At 38.1% G+C, this 15867-nt stretch overlaps 1 protein-coding gene and 1 long non-coding RNA gene across 3 annotated transcripts in view; one reads left to right on the top strand and one right to left on the bottom strand.

The window, feature by feature from the left end:
- Positions 1 to 3493: 3493 nt before the first annotated feature.
- Positions 3494 to 5544, bottom strand: LOC103480873 (type-2 ice-structuring protein-like). Its single transcript, XM_008436076.2, has 6 exons — positions 5443 to 5544; positions 5262 to 5364; positions 4765 to 4874; positions 4518 to 4652; positions 4325 to 4433; positions 3494 to 4081 (listed from the first exon to the last, which is right to left on the bottom strand). The coding sequence occupies exons 2-6, from the start codon at positions 5329 to 5331 to the stop codon at positions 3993 to 3995; spliced, it is 513 nt and encodes a 170-aa protein (XP_008434298.2). The 5' UTR covers positions 5332 to 5364; positions 5443 to 5544; the 3' UTR covers positions 3494 to 3992.
- Positions 5545 to 7588: 2044 nt separating this feature from the next.
- The window catches only part of LOC145548953 (uncharacterized), a 105316-nt gene continuing 97037 nt past the window's right edge, over positions 7589 to 15867 (top strand). The window contains exons 1-3 of one of the 2 annotated variants that reach the window (XR_014084897.1): positions 7589 to 8053; positions 9788 to 9920; positions 10030 to 10131. This is a non-coding gene — a long non-coding RNA (uncharacterized LOC145548953). The remainder of the gene's footprint in view (positions 8054 to 9787; positions 9921 to 10029; positions 10132 to 15867) is intronic. The other variant, XR_014084898.1, reaches the window with a different exon arrangement.

The raw sequence follows: 15867 nt of genomic DNA, 5'->3' as shown, positions 1-15867 counted from the left end.
ATTCACATCTAGTTCAACAGGAACTTAAAGTGTGACTAAGTCCTATGCAATCGGTTTCTCAAGGCTGGGTGGTGGTCTTTGTTTTCAATTACACTTTGTGAAAGTTTAGAGTGCAATTCATCCAGTTATCTTTACCTTTACATTTAGAAGGCAAAAACAGATAAACTGTTCATATTGAGCACATTAACAGCCGTTTGCCTCTTCTCAGGTCGTCCTCAGACTGAGTGACTGTGGAAGAAAGAGACTAGTGAGAGAGGAAACCAGGACAACATGACCAGGCTGATGGAGCTCCAAGCTTCAGCAGCTCAGATATGAGACTCTGCATCAGGAGCAGATCGGACAAAAGGTTTGGGAGATTTTCCAAAAGGCCGATCAGTTCTGAACCTGCCACTGGTCAGTATGTTTAATTTTGTTACCCCATAAATAAAGTGCAAATATAGCTTCACATTTCATCCAAACACTGCGGAGTGTATTTAGCCATCACAAAGGTGCATTTATCAAACAAGAGAAAACGTATAGCTCTGATAGTGAGCATTTAATGCCCTTTGCATTGTAATTTCCAGACATCTGGACATTTTAGTGCTTTGTCTCACTTCATTTCTGTCCAATGGAAGCATTGATCATCACTGGCGTGGCCTTGTTTACAAATTACAGTTCGCTTGCAAAAATCACAATGTGAAATCAAACCGTGCCAAATGAATGAAATAAATTCTTCCTTTGGTCTGGACCAAACAAGCTGCTGACAGGTGTGACCCACAGAGTGTTTTGTTCTTATTTCATTTTGCAGATGCAAAAATGGAACAAAAAAAAAACGGAACAGAAACATTCACTTTAAATGTTTCGGGCTAGTTGAGCAACTCTCCCATTCTCATGTAAGGTAAGGTAATTTTATTTATATAGCACAATTTCAATCTTTGTGTTGCCCTGCGACAGACTGGCAACCGGTCCAGGGTGTACCCTGCCTCTCACCCAGAACGTTAGCTGGAGATAGGCACCAGGAACCCTCCCGACCCCACTGAGGGACAAGGGTGTTAAGAAAATGGATGGATGGATGGATGGATGGATGGATGGATGGATGGATGGATGGATGGATGGATGGATGGATGGATGGATGGATGGATGGATGGATGGATGGATGGATGGATGGATGGATGGATGGATGGATGGATGGATGGATGGATGGATGGATGGATGGCACATTTTCAGCAAAAAGGCAATTCAAAACGCTTTATATGAATTAAAAGGAAATACAAACAAAATAACAAACCAAAGGAAAGAGCAAAAGAAGAAAGATAATCTAATGTTGATCTAAAGTATGTAAGCTAGGTGCTTCTGTTCAGGGTTGCTAAGTTTCCTCTGGTCTAATTCTATTTCTGGAAATGTGAGAACAGGAGTCTAAAAAAATAGTTTAACAATGTTGATCCAGAAGTTTCCTCTGGGCTTCTGGTCTCTGCATCTAAATAGTGAATACTCTACAGTTTCTGATAAAATAAGTTAAAGAATGACTAATCTAATTTCTTTTATGGGGTAATAGCAGGGTTGAAAGTAGGCAGGTATGGTCAGGTAATGTGTAACCCTAAAAGATTTAGCGAGGGTACACAGTACCTGCAAGAGAGGGGAGCGGCTGTCTGCTGTAAAAAGTCAATGGGTTTGCTGTGTAGCCAGAAGTGCGCCCACCAATCAGTCGTGACCGTTTAGTTTTTCAAGAACAATCTATTATTTCAAGAACAAGATATTTATTATCACGGCTTAATCAGTTAATAAATAGCTTTTTCCCATTTTATATTGTTTCTGAACTGTTTGTCCTTTGCTAGAGCAGGGTTGCAATACGTCGATCTCGGCATTAACTGAACGACACCAGGAGGCTGAGACCAGCATGTCCTCCTTTGACTCCTTATCAAAACGTTCATAACTTTATTAAAGAACAAACAAAACAAAAAATCAGAAAAAGTGTTCAAATGAATGACCCAACAAAAATAATAATCTCAGTAGTTTATGCTCAAGCCCAAGCTCCAAATAAATTTCTATATATATATCTATCCCATGGGTGTGTGTCCTTCATCGCTGTGATTATGACGTTATGTACTGATCCTGATCCGGATAAAGTTCCTCGGGATCTCGAGAAAGTAAGTCTGCATTTTTTTTTTTTAATTTCTCCTTGTCCCCTTTGGGGCTCCGTACTACTGATCAGATTATATTGATTAAATCAAGAGTGTAATTTTGACCTAAATTTGAGCCTATTTAAAACAATGTTGATCTTCTCTAATATTTAAGCATGTAATTAAAGTTAAAGCTAACACTGAAAATAACATAATTAGGCTGATAATTCCTACAGTAACTAAATTGTCACTGTTCCTGTTAAGTATTTCTGGTTTCTAAGTCCGTAGTTATTCTAATTCTGATTCTGATTCCATTTCTGGGCTGAATAATATTGATCTAAATAGTGCATACTTCACAATTTCTAAGATTACTAATAAACTAAAATAATCCCTTTCTGGGTTAAATAGGAGTAATCCACAGTTTCTAACAAATTAAAACACAAAAGAGGAAAAGACACATTAGGGCAAACAGCAACATTCAGACAAAACAAAGGGCAAAACATAGACATGAGAGAAGGCGGTGACGTCCCAGGGCCATGAAACCACGTTGCTCAGCCTCCCGACAGAAGTCCGATAGAGGTGTTGTTATCAAGGAATGTCCCTGAGAGCACTCAGCTCCACAGCTGCAAGGATAACAGAGAGGTTGAAATGGGAAGGAGCGTTATGTTTACATATCTTCAAGGAGATTGGAAATATGCTGCCCTTCCAAGGCCACACGGGGGAAGCCAATTCAGATACAGAATGTCTTAGGTCGAATAGATTATGAATTTCAATTTTCCCTAAAGTGTCTCCGATACATCTCAGTTCCCAATTATCCAAATTAGTTTGCTTGTTCCACTGAGCCAAAACTAGCAACTTCTCCAAGATCGATTGCATTCCCTTATATGAGTTTTTGAGTCCTCAGCTGATCTGAGAGTCTCAGCAAGACTCACATCCAACTTACGTCTCTGTCCACACCAACAGTCTGAGTGTTTGCTAGTTTGGCCAAGTCCGTCACAAATTCGTCAGTAAGCCAGTAATCCACAAAATCCAAACAGCAGAAATCCTGTTATTAAGAATAAATCCAGGCTGAATCCGGGTGTGTCCCCGCAGGACAAGAGGGCTCAGTTGCAGGACAAACTCTTACGACCATCATACCACAGATAACATCTGGTTTGAAGTCTTCTTTGGGCCATTCCTCAGCTGGAATGTCATGCCTGAGTTTGGGGGACTTTCAAAATGTGAGGTTGGATGATGTTCGTGCCAAGATGGGCCACAAGCTTTGTATTTTAGCTAACTTGTGCTTGCTCAACACATTTCAGAGAAAACTCCCAGGGAAATAAAAGTTGCTGCAACATTTGATTTGAACAGCATGACTACAAGCTACAAGGAGGTGAAATTAAAAACAGGAAAAGTTTCTCATTTCACAATCTTTATTTAGTTTTTTATTTTGCAGGAAAAACAAAGCATGGAGGAGTGTTGTGGAAAAAAATTATTACCAAGCACTGTGCGGGTAAAGTAGCTGGAGACAGGCACCAGCAACCCTCCTGACCCACTAGTGTGTACAGAAAATGGATGGATGGATGTTCAGGTAAAATCACTCAATCAGGTTTATTTATGAATTGTGCAAAACTCAGAGAGCTCATAGGACAATCAATCATGAAGCAGGTCTGCATGAAAAGCTCTGCCAGGCAGAGTCAACACATGAGTTTTATACCAAGAATAAGGAATTCAAAACAAATGGGTAAGACAGTCTGGTTCTCATGCGGCTGTGGGAAACAACTTTCAACCTTGTACATGTAGAGCAAATAACTTAATTTGGTGAGAGTTAACAAGCATTTAACATAACATGATCAGCAACTGTTAACTTGTAGTAATTTTCCACCACAGCAGTCATCCTCCACTGGATCTGTTTTAAGCCGCAGCTTTGGGTGGTGTGTTTTTCTTGACGCAGACAAACGGCATCCTAAGAGGACAACTCACGTCATCCCAGCACTTGTCAACTAGGAGCAAGAAAACAAATCAAACATCACATCAGAAAAATCACTAAGCAGCCTACACTGTGTCATGAAATATTTTGGAAAAGTTGATCAAATAAAACTTTTTACCAAAAAAATATCACCTCCTGTCAGTACAGTAAATGTAAATATAGGTCAACTATGAAGTTAACATACACTATAAGTAAGCTTTTCACCCATGAGTCCTTTTAGCAACAAAAAAATGAACTGTGTGAAATGTTCTTTTACATGTAGTGTTGATCTGAATGCAGAACCGATGCACAATTCCATTAGGCTGATGAATACACCAGTTTGTGTAGGTCATAGGGGTTCCATCGGTCCACTTAAAAACCCTTGACTGGAAGACAATATACAGCAGATGACATGTTTCATTCAATGTTTCACAAAATACTTAACAACCGAAGTGTACTGGTAACAATACCTGCAGTGTGTTAGAGCCTCCAATCCATGCTGCAGTGTCGCTACCAGTTGCCTTTGATATCAGTTTCTTGATCTGGTCATGATCGCTTTGGCTGTGAACTGATGCAAGGTGTGCATCCAAGGTCAGACAGTGTTTCTACAGATAAAAACATAATGATGTGCTGAAGAAGTAGCTGGACTTTGACAATTAAGAACTGTAAAATAAAAGACAGCAAAAAAATGAAGAGAACATTCTTGTCTGAAATCACCTCAGCTGAAGGAAAAGTCAAGGTTTTGTCAATGTAGCTGAAACAGCGATCATTGATTGCAGTCCAGCCAGAGGGACAATCAGCAGATCTCCGGAGCAAATTAACTTGTTCTGAGAAACAAATGCAGAGTTCAGATCAAATTGGGTAGCTGGCTTGAGTGTTATAGCAAGCCTGTTATTTGTGACAAGCAACAACATCAAAATGATGTAACGTTAAATTTATTCTAAAAAATAACTCACATTGATTAGAAATAACTCAGTGTGTACTTTGAAAGGTACAGTGGTGACATGTTAAGATAATAAGCCTACTAAATAATCTGGAGAAGGAGTACAAATAATACAAGAAGATATATTTTTGAGTTTGCGTTTTGGGCTCTAATGCAGAGGAAATGAAAACATCCACTGACCGTCACCAGGAGAGCCATCATCTGGGGACCTTTTAAACAGGAGTTAGTATGTTTGTCACTAATGATTTATTTATATTTAATAAATACTCACCATCACCATGTGCCAGTGAGTATTTCTCCATTATGGAGAAAAGAAGGAAGAACACAGCCAACAACTTCATGGTGTAGATGACGAAATGATGCAGATTTGCAAGCTGAAGAAAAGACAAAACAAAGCATACATGTTAAGAAAATTCTAACAAAGGTGCAAAAAAGACATTTTATCAGCAAACCTGATGGAGAATGATCTGTCTTCTTAGCCAGCCAGCACCTTTGGTCCTTACTGCAGAACCACTGGCTATTTATAGAGCTTTTAATTTAGCTACTTTCACATGTATCAATTTCTATCCAATTTCATTGAAATTGGATAGAAATTCCTGATTCAACAGGAACTGAAATTGTTACAGTGAAGTCCAATACATTGATACAATAGCAGCTCACTGTTCCAAACAAACTGATGAGTTTGATGAGTCCTGCCGTTTCAGGACACAAAGCAAATTCTCCAGAGTTAAGACTTCAGGGTTAGAGTACAGTGTTGATACTTCAGTGTTGTTGTCACCATATTTTACTCTCTAAAAGTGTGATGACCAATGGAACCAGATTCATTTTGTCCCAATTTGTCCCAAAGTAAACATCTCTTATGTGAACGACAAAGTTGTTGGCTCTACCAAGCGCTGGGATCTGGCTACTGATTTGCTGATTACTTGCTATTTAATAAGCTGTGGACAAAGAGATTTGGTGGAAAATAATTGGAAAAATGTTTACAAGTTGTCAGTGGGGAACATGCACAAGACATGCTTTATTTAAGCATGTTATAAATATTTATAGACTTTATTCCATTTTCCAAATGGTAGTCTGGATAAATGTAAAAGTTTCATTAATGCCTGCAGCCGACCAAAGAACAGCCAAATACGGTGATTGATGGTATGAAAGCAACATGTCTGTATAAAGGTTTTGTTGTCAGTACATCATATGCATTTGCTGTACATTTTGAAAAGAACTATGAGTTTGGTGTATCACAAACAGCAATTTTTTTAGATAATATGAAAATTACAACATATTTAAGCCAACATGATCAACTAATCCTGGAATCCTTTATCAGTTTAACGTCCTCAGATGAGGATGGGAGAGAGCAGGACAAGCTGTTCCTCTTCCTGCTACAGGACAAGCTGTTTCAGATAAAAACATTGAGATAAAAACATTAGTTTTTTATCTAATGTTTTCAGACAAAAACGCTTTAACACATTTTATCAATTCAAAAATCTGATTAAAGCAACAAAAAGTAATAAAGTAAAAGTCTAAATGTGCAAACCCCATCATATGATAAGGGTCAAAATGATAAGGATTTATTTTTTAGAGAAGTTGTAACTTTTCGGGTAAACCCAGCAGCTCTTGGTGAAACGTTTGCTCATTCTGCCAGTCAGAGGACTGACCTCAGACTTTGGTCAAGGTTTGGTAACACTAAAACTATGTCCTGTGAATTTTTGGGTGTATGGCAAATTACAATGTTGACTTCAATCTAAGGAGTTAAAATATTTTTTTATGTAGCACTTGAGTTCAAAACACTGAGGGCCTCTTTAGATATAAAGGTTTTAAAAATTGACTGAGGTCGGTGGTACAGTGTGTGGAGCCTGTACAGATTGGCCCTGGTCCTCGACCCAGCAGCTCTGACGGGTTCGACTCTCGACCCATTGATCTTTGCCACAAGTTTTCTTCTCTCCTATTTTTCAGTGGATTTTCTGTCAATCCATTAAAAAAAATAAAGACAAAAATCCTTTATAAAAACTAACAAGTAATTTGAATTAAAGTCAAAGTTTATGTGACCAGCAAGGTGTCCCACAATGCATTCTTTGGTTTTTACTATTTGCCATTATACTCTAATGGTAATACAAAGGAAAAAAAAGAAAAAAAGTATCGAATTAATTATAAAACTAATCAATTAAATTGATAAAATGATGCAACAGATTCAACTAAAATACAATAATTGTGACTTAACATGTTCGTCTTGGAGTAGTTTTACAAATAGGCTGCAGTTGAAGTGTCATAACTTAAGGTAAACTATCAAAGCACCAGGGTTTTTCATGGAAAAATATTGTGGTTTTAAAGTCAAACATTTCTGATTTTCTATCTGCTCTTCTCTCCCACACACCAGCTGTTGGCTAGTGGTAACTCTCAGCCCTCCCCACCCCCCGTTTCAAACTCATCTCATTAAAGTAAGAGTTAAAGAGCTAAATGTGATTGAAATATTTGCTACCTTGAACAACAACAACAAAAATTTAAGTCCATAAAAGCAATGCAGCCAGTTTTGCTAGTTTTGATTAACGAGTTACAACAAGTTTATCATGATTCAGCCGAAGTAATGAAACTTACAGACCCTAGTGAAAAAAATATATACTTAGTATATTTCAAATCATTTGTGTAGATATATTTTAAGTATACAAAGTATTAAGTGTACTACCTATAAATCGGTGGTTCTTAACTAAAACAGGGACGATCTAGTAATAAACGGCATTAGCTCCAGTTCTTACTCCGGACCAGATGGTGGCGGTATTGCACACTTTCAGTTGTTTTTTTTTAAACGCGCGCGCCATAAAAAGAAGAAAATCCACGAAGCCAGAGAAGAGAACAGACGCTGTTCAAATTCACCGTTTTTACTCGCATAATATTTCCTTAAAAGTAGAGAGAGCCTTTATAATAGTTAGTGGTTTTGATAAATTCCAGCTGGTTACGTCCTAGTCTGAGTTAGACGACAACACAACAGGACAAGAACGGATGGAAATGAAATGTGGGTCACCAACGGAACCGAAGGGATGACGGCTGCTACTAACGTGTTGCTAGCTGGTGGTAAGTTTGCTTATTAATTATCTTCGTTTAATTATCAACAGCGCATTAAAGATATAAACAGACTTATGTTGGTTTCAGAAATAATTATTTTATAAATTTTATTGTGACTTTTATTACTATAACAATCATTCATGTTATAACTGCATATGGAGGCTGTTTGTTTCGACTGCAGCGAGCGTCTTAGTGCTCATGTTGCATTTGAAGGTGGTCGGAAAAACAGCATACAATGTGTTAGCAACGGATTAAACAGTTTTAACTGCTACAGAGTTACAGAGGGGACAGATATGGGAAGTGTGGAAGCAGTGGCTCCCAAACCTTTTTCTGTGCCCCCCCCTATGGATTACAAATGGCTGTCTGGTTGAACGGCGTGTGGGAGGGGGTCGGAGGCGGGAGAGAGGATTCTTGGAGACTCCCTGTCTCCAAGAATCTGTTGAGTCAAGCTCAACAGGGTCTTCTTTCCCCGCTGATTCTGCCAAGCCCGTTCCCTTGCCTGTGGTTTCGCTGGATGGGAGTTAGGGACAGTGGGAATCTCGTTCATCCATTCATGCGCACCCCTGTCCTGGGGGAGGAAGGGGGGTGGGGTTCGACCTTTTGGGGGGCAAAATGAATGTACGTAGCTGAACATAGACAACGGTAGCCTACAGACTACTTGTTAAGTTTAAGGTGCTGTATTGATATTAGCTAGTCATCTTTTAGCTAACATTACCTGCATCCAGAAACTTTACTCAACTCAGTCGGTTAGTTTGGGGGAAAAACTACAAAGTTCTTAGCGTTTTGTTGCCATGATTCTAGCGCACCTGCGTGGCTCTGCACAGCAGCAGCGGGTCTCTTTCGCTGCCGCACAGGTGTAAACCCAGCGCGAGCGTGGTAGCGCTCATGTTGCTTTTGAAGGCGTCTTGGAAAAGCAAGTTACCACATGTTGGCAACGGATTGAGCGGTTTTGGCTGCTGGTGGGTGTGGCGCGGAGGTCCCTGCTGCGGTGGTCCCCAAGGCTGCATCTTTTGGGCTTTTAGGGAACTGCTTGACTTTTATGTCATTTAATCAGTATGGTTGTTTGCTAGCGGTAGAGCAGATGAACACACGTGTTCCAGGTTTCCCTTAATGAAATATATACTAGTCAGTCCCAGTGACCGTTTCACTAACGGTTTTTGCCCATGTGCTTTCTGGGTAAAAATCAATCAAGAAACACCCCCACCACCCCGTTAACAATTTCTGGCAGCGCAGGTCATAAACTGACTCCGGCCACCCACGAGAGAAGGGAAAAGTTATGTGGCCCTCACAGGAAAAAGTTTGGGGACCTCTGCCCTACTGTATCAAATTGACATAGGAATAACAGAGTTGGTCATTCTAAGGTAAAAAAAAAAAAAAACCAGCGCATACAGCGTTCATGTTTTTTTTGTCATCCAGACGGCTTCCCACGCCCCTCCTCTGCAATGGCACGGTGCCCCCCCTAGGGGGCGCGCCCCACAGTTTGGGAACCTGTTGGCCACTCTGCGGTAGAAACAACAAACAGCTTCCTGTCCAAGGTGGGGCACAGCGGACTCTGTGGGTGATTAATGTCTCCCAATGCTGCCGGGCCTGAGCTGGCCACAGTTTTAACAGCAGAAACTGGTGTGTTTCCAACACTAAGTGCAGAATAAACATGATTTAATTTGAAAGTAATTGGACAGAATTTATTCCCCTTGTTAATCTAACATTTCTCTTTCATATATTTAATTTGTTGTTGGCTTTCAGGGCCCTGTGATGGACTGGTGACCTGTCCAGGGTGAACCCTGCCTCTCATCTGATGACTGCTGGAGATGGGCACCACCAGCCCCCCTCACCACCCTGCAAGGATCAGTGTGTTCAGATCATGGATGGAAAGGAGGTGGTTTGTCTCCTTAAATCCACACTTAAAACAGCTTCATAGTTAATGCCAACATCAACTGACTCTATGACATTGCTGACTATTTTTTTTCTACTTTTAACTTACACAGGCAAAAAGACACCCAGAAAAGTTCTCCCACCCCAGGAATCCAGTCCCAATCGTCATCAGTTCTGATGATGCTACATACATAGAGTCCACAACGTCTGAAATAGTAAGTCATACATTTTCTTTGCCATTTTTTCAGTACTTTTTAAAATGCAAGAAGTCCATTAAAAGTGTCAGGTATGCAATGTTTGGTAAATAATGACATTTTAATGCAAAGTTGGCACTTTTAATGGACTTACATTTTAATATAACTTTTAAAGCAACTAAAGTGTCAGAATTTACCGAATTACACTTCAAAACAACAGTCAGACATTCATAAAGACTCCTCATGTTCATAACAGTGTCATGTCAGTCTTATGCACATCCCATCAAATGAAGTGTTGCCTAAATGGTGATATATTGAAAGCACAATGTAATGTGTTTCACCTGGAAATGTGTTGTAATGGATCCTTCTGTGTTCTGGTACCTGATGTGTTTGCAGTACCGATGTGTGTATGAAGCATGAAACGTACAAAGTGGCAAAGCAGAATAATAAAAGACACTAAGTAACTAAAAAGTTACTTCATTAGCAGTTATAATAAACTAAAAGTAATTGTAGCATACTCTAATCACATTACTAATATATTAAATATGCATTTTCAAAATATTGAAAATATATGAAGTACATTGTAAGTATATTTTAAATGTAATCCATTCACATTAATAGTAAACTCAAAATATGCTAACTTTAAATTGTGCTTTAATAAAATTTAAATACTATTAAAATACACTAAGCACAAAATGAGTTGTTCCAAAATGTCAGATTTTAAGTTAACTAATTCTAAGTGAACATGAAGTATGCTCAAGATTAATCTGACTTAGTTTGATCAAGTATACTAAAATTTAACATGTAGTATATTTATTTTGGCTACTGCGGTCTGATTTTTACTGTTAATTTATTTTTTCCTATTGTGAAAGTAAGTAAAATGTGTTATATGTCTTTTTCTCTAGTATTTACTTACTGGAAGATTTTTTGGCTATGCTGCAGAGCCACAGCTGGCTCCTCATTTTACTGCTCTCACTAAAAGTTAAGCTCTCAGTTTAGTGGCCATTTTGTCACTTGGTGGCAGTAACTCTGGCTTGAAGCCTTCTTTGGGCCATTCCTCAGCTGGTATGTCTTTCCTGGGTTTGGGAGATTTTCAAACTGTGAGTTTGGATGATGTTCCACAACCTGAACACGTGCAGATGAAACGCCTCCCAAAGAAGGAAGGAAATGACCCCTGGGTCATTTCCTTCCTTCAACCCCACAACTTTGTATTTTAGCTAATTTGTGCTCAACATGTTTGACGGAGAAAATTCCTGACTTAGCAACTTAGTTATGGAAATAAGGGTTGCTGCAACATTTGATTTAAACAGCATGACTACAAGCTACAAGGAGGTGAAATTAAAAACAGGAAGAGTTTCTCATTTCACAATTTTATTTAGTTTATTTTGTTGGAAAAAAACGCAGAGCAGTCATCCTCCACTGGATCTGTTTTAAGGCTCACCCTCTTTGGCTGGTCTCTGAGTTGTACCATATTCAGAGAATTTTAACAATCAGCCCCTTTGGGTGGAGAGTTTTTCTTGACGGTATGTCAAGGAAATAACAGCATGGGCTCAGGAATACTTCCACAAAGCATCGTCAGTGAACACTAGTGATGGGTAAATGAGGCGTCATGAGGCGTTTCGACTCATAGCAACACTGTATTGATATTGTGTCGATACTGTGTCACTCAATACTGACACCTGCTGGACATTAAAAATTCCTACAGGCAACGTAGTGATTTGATGACCTAGTCTATACAATAAGATTTAAGTCTTTGCATTTTATTGAATATTATATGTTGTATTATGTCATATCTTCAGTTACATTTAAAATATATTTGATATACAGTCAATAAAGAATGTGAACATGTACCTTGTACTTCAAAGAACTACTTTATTTGTGGGGACTTTAATATTGATCTGCTGAATGTCAACAATCACAAATTGACTGAATAGTTTATTAATACTACATATAGTCTGAGCCTTTTCCCTCAAATTACGAGACCTAGCAGAATCACAGTCAATAGAGCTACATTAATAGATAACATATTTACAAATTTAATAGACAACACAATAAGTGGATTGTTAGTCCATGACATCAGTGATCATTTACCTGTTTTTGTTGTTTGTGACATCTGGCACATGAAAGTCAAGACTAAAAATAATCCAATTATTAAAAGATTAAGGACGGAAAAATCTATAAATGCATTTAAAGATGAATTATCTAAACAAAACTGGGAGTCAGTATTAAAAGAAAATGACATGGATAAAGCATATGATAATTTTCTGAATATTTTTAAATCATTATATGAGAAAAATTGTCCGAATATAGAGTTTATTTCTGCAAATAAATATTCTGAAACTCCATGGATCACAAAGGGATTGCAAAATGCCTGTAAAAAAAATAATAAGTTATATAGAGACTTCATAAGGCATAGATCAACTGGGGCATACAAGAAATATAAGAACAAATTGACTGCTGTTTTAAGAATAGCAAAACAAGATTATTATAGTAAACAGTTGGACAGAAATAAAAAAAATATTAAAGGTATCTGGAATATTTTAAACAGTGTTATTAGAAAAAAACTCCAAACATGTTGGTTATCCACAATACTTTACAAACAATGGAGATAAACATTTAAATAACGTGGAAGAGATAGTTCATAATTTTAATAAATACTTTGTAAGTGTGGGCCCCAAATTGACTGAGGAAATCCCGCAGCCCACAGGACATGAAATACTAAATGATGTATTAGTTAGAAATCCAGATTCCATGTTTCTTACAGCAGCGGAGGAAAATGAGATCATAGATATAGTACATAAATGTGAAAATAAAAGGTCAACTGATTATGACGGCATCGATATGATAATAATTAAGAAGGTGATTGTGGAAATTATTCAACCGCTAACATATATCTGTAACCTGTCAATTCAAACAGGAATATTTCCACAAAAAATGAAAATTGCGAAAGTCATCCCACTACATAAATCTGGGAATAGACATGATTTCACAAATTACAGGCCTGTTTCATTACTTCCACAATTTTCCAAAATTGTGGAAAAAATATTTGTTGTTAGATTAGAAAGATTTATTAGTAAACATCATCTACTGACTGAAAGTCAGTATGGATTTAGGCCACAAAGATCCACAGCAATGGCAGTTCTGCATTTAATAGAAGAGGTGACCAGTGCATTAGATAAAAAGAAACATGCTGTTGGGGTGTTTATTGATTTAAAAAAAGCATTTGATACAATTGATCATGACATACTCCTCAGAAAACTTGAGTGTTATGGTCTAAGAGGAGTAGTGTTGCATTGGATGAAAAGTTATCTCAGCAATAGGCAACAATTTGTGCAGTTGGGTGATGTCCAGTCCTCATGCATGGACATTGTTTGTGGTGTTCCCCAGGGATCAGTATTGGGGCCAAAATTGTTTATTTTGTGTATAAATTATATATGTAAGGTCTCCAAGAGACTTAACTTTGTACTATTCGCTGATGACACAAACATATTTGGTACGGGTGAAAATTTACGACAGTTGTTGCTTGAAATGAATCTAGAGTTATATAAACTGAAAGAGTGGTTTAAAATCAACAAATTGTCGCTAAATTTAGATAAAACAAAGTTTATGTTGTTCGGTAAGTGTAAAGAGAAGAGTGATTTACAAATAAAAATTGATAATATCACTGTGGAGAGAGTGACTGCAATCCGGTTTTTGGGAGTACTGATTCAAAATAAGATCTGTTGGAAACCTCACATAAAATATGTCCAATCTAAAATTGTAAGAAGTATTGCAGTTCTTTCTAATGCTAGAAAATGTTTAAACTCCTCTGCCCTATATATTATGTACTGTTCACTTATCTTACCATATCTATGTTACTGTGTGGAAATTTGGGGCAACACTTACAGAACGTCACTTCAATCATTATGCACATTACAGAAAAGAGTCATCCGTTTAGTTCATAACGCTGATTTTTATTGTCATACCCACAATCTATTCATAGATTCTTATTTACTGAAACTCACTGACTTGGTAGAGTTTCAAACGGCACAGATTATGTTTAAAGTCAGAAACAAAATATTGCCAGAAAATATTCAAAAATTATTTTCTGATAGAGTGGGGGGATATGACTATAGAGAAAACCTCAATTTCAGAACTTTGAAGGCTCGAACAACAATGAAAATAATGTGCATTTCTGGTGTTGGTGTAAAGATCTGGAATAAACTCTCTAAAGAGTTGAAGCAAAGTCCAAGCATGAGATATTTTAAGAAAGGTCTCAAAATAGCTATTATTCAAAGGTATAAGGAAGAACAAGGGGGGATAATCCTGGCTGGGAATTAAAACTCTAAGTATGATTTCATCAAGTGGGTGCAGGTCTGTGCAGGTGTGGGTAAATGTATAAAGGTATGTAAATAGTTGTGTATTTTGTATATAAGCAGATGGGTGGGTGTATGTATATGTGTATAGGTGTATGTATATGTGAATATGTATATATGTATGTGTACAAATGTGTATGTGTGTGTATGCAGTACTTTCATTTGGCTGAGGAAATATTACTACAATTATTATTTCATTTTGTCAGGAAGAATATTGGAAACTGAAAATAATGTGATAAATTACAGCTGGAAAAGGGGTATGATTATATAAGTTATACTTCTTCATACTCCTTTTCAGACTCATAATCACCGATGTGATGTGTCTTCAAGAAATTTATTATGTACTTTGTGTTTGTTCTACACTGCCGGTGAAAGGTTTGTCTGAAATAAATTACTAAATTACAAATATAAAATAAATTACTAAATAACATGTACCATAAAGTGAAAATTTAAGTGAATGTGTTTGGAATGAGGATGCATGGACGTTTTTTCCCCCACACATTTTTATTAAAAAAAGTCTTTACAACCTTTTGAAATTAAGCCTGTTACGCTTTTTTGACAAAACTTCTGCTGTAGAAAAAAATTAAGTAAACATTACCTTTACAGCGAACCCTTGTTTTTCTTAGGGGTTGCGTTCCGAAAATAACCCGTGATAGGCGAAATCCGTGAAGTAGTTACCTTTATTTTTTACAGTTACTACACAGCATAAATAAATACTCTACATTGAAACCAGAGAAGTGGCTGGGGAGAGGGAAGTCTGGGCCTCCCTTCTGAAGCTGCTGCCCCCGCGACCCGACCCTGGATAAGCGGAAGAAAATGGATGGATCCTGGACGCCTCCCTGGTGAGGTGTTCCGGGCACGTCCCACCGGGAGGAGGCCTCGGGGAAGACCCAGGACACGCTGGAGGGATTACGTCTCTCGGCTGGCCTGGGAACGCCTTGGGAGCTGGAAGAAGTGGCTGGGGAGAGGGAAGTCTGGGCCTCCCTTCTGAAGCTGCTGCCCCCGCGACCCGACCCCAGATAAGCGGAAGAAAATGGATGGATGGATGGATGAAACCAAAGAACAAAACCTGTTTTCAGGTCAGCGGATGTGCGTGTGCATCAATCGGGCCTTATTAATGTGATCCGCAGTCATGTCATTAAAGCGTCTCCTTCAAGCTGCTTTGCAAGATTCACAGCAAAGATTTTTTTTTCAGTTTCCATCTCCTAAGTGGCCAATCTGTATTAAACACCGTAACGTTATTGGCACTCAGGTAGCGCAGAGACTGTTTTTACCAATCATATGGTCAATTAGGACGAAGAACACTGTGGAAAAAAAACTGCACAAAAAAAATCTGCGAAGCAGCGTGAAAAGTGAACCGCGTTACAGCGAGGGTTCACTGTATATGAAATAATTTATAAAA

This window comes from Poecilia reticulata, chromosome 18 (assembly GCF_904066995.2).
Source record: "Poecilia reticulata chromosome 18, P_reticulata-male-v2, whole genome shotgun sequence".
NCBI classification, from domain to species: Eukaryota; Metazoa; Chordata; class Actinopteri; order Cyprinodontiformes; family Poeciliidae; genus Poecilia; species Poecilia reticulata.
The sequence above is the reverse complement of the archived record's forward strand: the minus strand, read 5'-3'. Positions and strand labels throughout refer to the sequence as shown.

Coding starts and splice junctions, on each gene's coding strand:
- LOC103480873 (XM_008436076.2), bottom strand. CDS start 5,331: ATGAAGTTGTTGGCTGTGTTCTTCCTTCTTTTCTCCATAATGGAGAAA. Junction 4,875..5,261: donor CTCACTGGCACATGGTGATG/GTGAGTATTTAT, acceptor TTTGTTTCTCAG/AACAAGTTAATTTGCTCCGG. Junction 4,434..4,517: donor GAGGCTCTAACACACTGCAG/GTATTGTTACCA, acceptor ATTGTCTTCCAG/TCAAGGGTTTTTAAGTGGAC.